This window comes from Solanum tuberosum, unplaced genomic scaffold, assembly GCF_000226075.1.
Source record: "Solanum tuberosum cultivar DM 1-3 516 R44 unplaced genomic scaffold, SolTub_3.0 scf00130, whole genome shotgun sequence".
Lineage (NCBI taxonomy): Eukaryota > Viridiplantae > Streptophyta > Magnoliopsida > Solanales > Solanaceae > Solanum > Solanum tuberosum.
Genome location: NW_006239060.1, coordinates 509,219 through 514,977, shown reverse-complemented (window position 1 = coordinate 514,977; position 5,759 = coordinate 509,219). Strand labels below are relative to the sequence as shown.

Here is a 5,759-nt window from a genome sequence, read left to right as displayed (position 1 = left end):
GACTTTTAGATTAGACTGATGAATAGTTAAGATTTTCACCAGCTAGTAGCCAGAATGTATTATCATATTGGCCTAGTATACAGCAGTTTTCTTTAGCTAAAATTGATACAATAACGCCAATATTTTCCTTAAGGGTCAGATTATATTCCTCCCACCCTAGTTGTATTATGGAGAATCATAAGATTAAACCTTGGCTAACAGCTAAGTCGTGCGGACTCTTCACTTTCAATGTCTCACTTGTGTCGGATTCTCCAAAAAAACACTCCTTTTGGAGAATCCGACACGCAGTCATTGACATTTTTGAAGAGTCTGAACGAACAACATAGGCTAAAAGAGGCAAAAACAAAGGAAAGAAACACAACAGAAAGGCAATCAGCAGTAGAAGCAAATTTGGAAGTCCTTTGAAGAACCTATCTGCATTTACAGTTGTGAAATCTGGCAACAAAGCCCAACCTTGAAAAAGATATACACACATTACACCAAAATCTCGCACCACACAATCACATTAACGACTAACAAAATTGTGAAAAAAGGACCCAAAACCAGGAAAACGAAACAAAAACAGAAGGATGAGCTGTAACTTTTCAACAAAACCAATTTAAGAGGACAAGAAGACCTGAAAAGCAGTACTTTAGACCAATTCTCGATCATCAAAACTATTTCTTTGGCGTCATGAGCTTCTCCTTTCCAACTATAAGCTGTAAATAATGATGCAGCTGGGCTTCTCACTACAGCTTCCATTATGGCATGCATCTCTTTGAAAGTCTCAGCCGGAAAATCTTCCCACAAAGGAGGTAAAAAATTAATCAAAGTAGAATAATAGGTACATATCCATAGATCATGAGGACATAAACATAAAACAACATCTTCAAGTGCAATAGGATGTAAAGTCCGAGGGCCATTTACAGTTGAAGCATCTATCTTAGCTCTTCATGTTTATCCAGCTATTGAACTATATTGAAAGTAAACATAGTAAGATGGCTTCAATCCAACTACAGGCTTCCAACTCTGCATTACTAGGAACCTCAGTTTTTGAGTAACAAATATAGTATTTGATTTCAAGTTTAATGAGTGTTACAATCTTATAAGAAGTCATTATTGAAAATATTATCACTAAATCCTTATCCCTCAGCATAACATTCGATAATAAATGTAGAAAAGAATCTTTGCACATCAAGATCAGGATTACTAGAATGTTGGTCATTTAAATAAAAGCTTACCTTGTCATTGTAAAACTTGAAATTTCAAAGTTTAGAGATAGTCATCTCTTGTCAAAATCGACTTTCCGTATTTCTTGCAGCTGATGAGCTATTTCCTGAATAAGCTGTATTCCTTCATGTCCATTCTGGAGCGAGTTAAAGGCATGCATGAGGAATTTACAGTCATCCTCAAGTGCTTGTAACCTCCCACTAAGCTCTGATATTTCATTTCCTATAGAAGCCCCATCAACTTCACCTCCAAGAGAGGAAAGCTTACTATGATTATTGTCTAAATGGTTTTTCTTTTCACTAACAATAGCATTTTCCACATCTAAAGCAGCAGGCTTGTCAATGGGACCGCCATTTGATTTAGAAAAATCATTGCGCGTGGATGAAGAAATCTCCTCCTCCTGTTGGGAATTAATACTTCCCCCATCATCACTTTGTTTCTTAACTTGATTATCAACATCTTTCTTTACCCTTTCTGAATATCCGTTACAAGGAACATTATCTGAGGCCTTTCTGCCAGAAATTTGAAAAAGCTTTTTCTCCAAGTTCTCCAGATGTTTTGAAATACATAGCTTTTCGTCCTCGAAGTTACATATTGAATCATTAAACTGTCTAGGTTTATCACAGATTTTGGTTACTCTAATAGTTTTCGAATCTGAACTGCCACTGAGCTTGTTTTCGACATGTTCTAAACTATGATTCCCATTTATTACATTTTCTTCTTTCAGGTTTTTGTTTTCCTTTTGTGGATCTTCTGCTGATAACTCATCTGGAATATTATTTTTATATTCTAATAACTCTTCTTCCAGATCTTGCAACTCTTTCTCCCTATCAGCAAGTTGATCATTAGCCCTTTCTAGTGCCTCCATGTCATACTCGGCTTGCTCTTCCATCATTCTTAAATACTGCAAGGCCTCCATATGAAGTGATGCCTTCTCCTCTTGCAACCTAGTGATCATGGCCATTGCCTGATTAGTGGCAATGGCTGATGCACTCCTTTCTTCCTCCAGTTCCTTGTATAGAGAATTTATGTATCTTTGATCATGTTCAATCTGTCGTTTCAACCTATCAACAATACTCTCGTCCTCAATATCACTGACGCTGAATCCATCTGCTGATTCATTACCAGAATCATCTCTCCCCGTGATGGTAGATGTTTGAATCACATGTACCCCGTCAGAGCTAGAAGCATCACTTCTTTGTCGGTCATCACTATGATCATGATTCCTAAGACTTGCAATTTGCGATTCATCCATCACAGAAGTAGAAAGTTGGGGAAGTGACTTCATACCTTCTCCAGCATTTACAGAAACACTAATTGCACTTGGTTCTCCAAGCATATCATGATTCCTAAGACTTGCAGTTTGCGATTCATCCATCACAGAAGTAGAAAGTTGGGGAAGTGACTTCATACCTTCTCCAGCATTTACAGAAACACTAATTGCACTTGGTTCTCCAAGCATATCATGATTCCTAAGACTTGCAGTTTGCGATTCATCCGTCACAGAAGTAGAAAGTTGTGGAAGCGACTTCATACCTTCTCCAGCATTTGCAGAATCACTAATTGCTTTTACTTCTCCAAGTCTATCATGATTCCTAAGACTTGCAGTTTGCGATTCATCCATCACAGAAGTAGAAAGTTGTGGAAGTGACTTCATACCTTCTCCAGCATTTGCAGAATCACTAATTGCTTTTACTTCTCCAAGTCTATCATGATTCCTAAGACTTGCAGTTTGCGATTCATCCATCACAGAAGTAGAAAGTTGTGGAAGTGACTTCATACCTTCTCCAGCATTTACAGAATCACTAATTGGTTTTGCTTCTCCAAGCCTATCATGATTATCCATCACAGAAGTAGAAAGTTGTGGAAGTGACTTCATACCTTCTCCAGCATTTGCAGAATCACTAATTGCTTTTGCTTCTCCAAGCCTATCATGATTCCTAAGACTTGCAGTTTGTGATTCATCCGTCACAGAAGTAGAAAGTTGTGGAAGTGACTTCATATCTTCTCCAGCATTTGCAGAATCACTAATTGTTTTTGCTTCTCCAAGCCTATCATGATTCCTAAGACTTGCAGTTTGCGATTCATCCGTCACAGAAGTAGAAAGTTGGGGAAGCGACTTCATACCTTCGCCAGCATTTGCAGAATCAGTAATTGCACTTGGTTCTCCAAGCCTATCTGATACTTTTCTCCGTCCATTACTCACAACAGATATATCAGCTTGATTTTTTTGGTTTGATATAGGTGGAGCACTTTCATCTAAATGAACTGGAGCTTTTGCATTATTCTTCTCAGTTAAGTTGCTTCCTTCATCATTTCCTTCCGTCAAATCTACAAAATCATTTTATAAAGACAAAGCAAATGAAAAATAGGAATTCAACTGCTTTTCTTGGTATAACTCTACAGGTAAATATAATTTGCATATACAGAACAAACAAGTGTATAAGACGCATCAATCAAAGAGAAAGATCAGCTCACCTGTCTCATGGATGTTAATACTGGATAAAGAAGGTGTCTTGGTCACTGATATGAGCTCCGAAAGTGCAGAGAGGTCTGAGATACGAGGGAGAAAAACATTGGACGTTATACTCTCTCGTGACGTGTGATGATCTTCTAAAGGGTTGGATGCCTGGGCAACATTATATGATGAAATGAACTCTGGCAATACAGAAGCACCGGTCTTAGGAGAAAGACTTTCCCAGTCAAGTTCTGCTAAGCCATGCCCTACAAACTCATCAGATGCCTGAAAGCTCACAGTTTTGCCCGAGCTGCCAGCCAGCTGCATTGGCCGATCCAGATGATAAGGCTTGGATTCAGAAGATTGGCGAGGCTGATCAGTTTCTAATTTCCGCGTTATACCTTTTCCATGTCGAACATTATCTTCCGATCTAGAATCATTTTTAACATGAGTAGCTGAATATCCATCCTCATCATCAGACATCTGGATTTCTGACTCAGAATCTGAAGTAATCTTCAACTCAGTATATCCAACATGTGATAAAGGATCAAGAGCAGAAGCCCTTGTCCTAGGTGACTCAGGCCCAGAAATTTTATCCCTGATCTTCTTAAAGCTATCACGTCGACTGAAACGGCTACGACCTGGTGCCCGTGGTAGAGGAGGCTTGACATTAGCCTTAGAAGCTCCAAAACCAACTGAAGTTAGCTGGAGCAATCTTTGAGCACTTGATCGAGCCCTCCATGTCTTCTGACAACAAGAACAGTTCCATGGGCCAGGAGAACTAGGTTTAAAACTCTTATTCCCCAATTTATCAATCATCAAGTTATCCGACTCTTTAATAAGTATATTCTCAGTAGCAAACGATACAAGACATTCTTCACACATAGCACGAACATCAGCAAGATTACCATGAATATGACAAAACACTTGAAATGATACATCCTCTTTATGGTTCCTACAAAGATGACTCCCATAACATCCACTTTTCTTATCACCAAGTATATGATTAAACCTCGAACACAACATACACGGTGTTTGCAACTCATAGTAACTCGCAAATTTAGCAATGAAATACGCCAATGCAGCATCTAGAAACAACAAAAACATCAAGAACCATTCACATACCGCAGAAGACAAGACTGTCATAAATCCCCGCGGATTTCTCTGTTTACCAGATGAAATCCCTCCGGCAGCCATTGCCCCACACAATAAATTTTAGTCCCCCAAATCACATTAGCATTTCCAGTACACCAAACCAATGAGCACTTGTTAATCGCACTAGTCAATCACCCAAACAACAACAATTGCAACTAATTGGGGTTGGTTATATGAATCTTCTAATCAATATCAACAATTTAACAACACACCCTGAAAACCCAAAAAACCATAAAACAAAATCAATAATGCCCCACAAATGTAAAAATTAAAATTGACCCATGAAAGAACAAACGAAAACATAAAACCCCAGAAAATTAAAATTGACATTAATTTCAAGAATGAAATTTCAAGATCATACCTTTTGATGAAATCGAAAGATGCAAATTTCAAGATTAATAAATAAAAACCACCACCACAATCATCATCATCATCATCGTCATTATGATTAATTATTCGAAAAACTGAATTTTTTTTTGAAAATTTAGAAAGAATTTCTTTGGTTCCAAAGGATGACTGACCGTTGGAACCAACAGAAATTCAGATTCCTACTCGTCTGCATAAAACAAGACACAATGCTTCGATGACTTCTCTATCCTTGAAATTCTGCATTTCTTCCCTTTAAAATAAAATATAAAAAAAATACTCACAACTTCTAATTATTTTATTTTCCTGTTTGATTAATTTCTTTTTCCCTTTTGTGGTTTGCAATAAAGCTGTCTTGACTAATATTTTCTATAATTTTAAAAGATAAATATTGATAACGACTAATCTAACATTATATTGGTTGATTTTAAATTATTGGTGTATTACTTGTAACATTTATACCTTCAACAACTCGGAGAAGAAACAATAATGTAACAAGATAATCACATGGTCTTTTAATTTTGGTAGGTTTAAAATAGTTTTTCAATGTATTTATGTAGTTTAAATTTTT

At 37.2% G+C, this 5,759-nt stretch overlaps 1 protein-coding gene across 2 annotated transcripts; it reads right to left on the bottom strand.

Annotated features, from left to right (window-relative positions):
* Positions 1 to 379: 379 nt before the first annotated feature.
* On the bottom strand, positions 380 to 5,454 carry LOC102604304 (probable myosin-binding protein 4). 2 transcript variants are annotated; one of them, XM_015310577.1, is made up of 6 exons: positions 5,184 to 5,454; positions 3,688 to 5,035; positions 3,103 to 3,540; positions 2,559 to 3,003; positions 1,221 to 2,435; positions 380 to 779 (listed from the first exon to the last, which is right to left on the bottom strand). In XM_015310577.1, the coding sequence occupies exons 2-5, from the start codon at positions 4,862 to 4,864 to the stop codon at positions 1,262 to 1,264; spliced, it is 3,234 nt and encodes a 1,077-aa protein (XP_015166063.1). In that variant the 5' UTR covers positions 4,865 to 5,035; positions 5,184 to 5,454; the 3' UTR covers positions 380 to 779; positions 1,221 to 1,261. The 2 variants fall into 2 exon arrangements, with proteins under 2 accessions (XP_015166063.1, XP_015166062.1); XM_015310576.1 differs by having other exon boundaries at positions 1,221 to 3,003.
* Between the last annotated feature and the right edge of the window lie 305 nt (positions 5,455 to 5,759).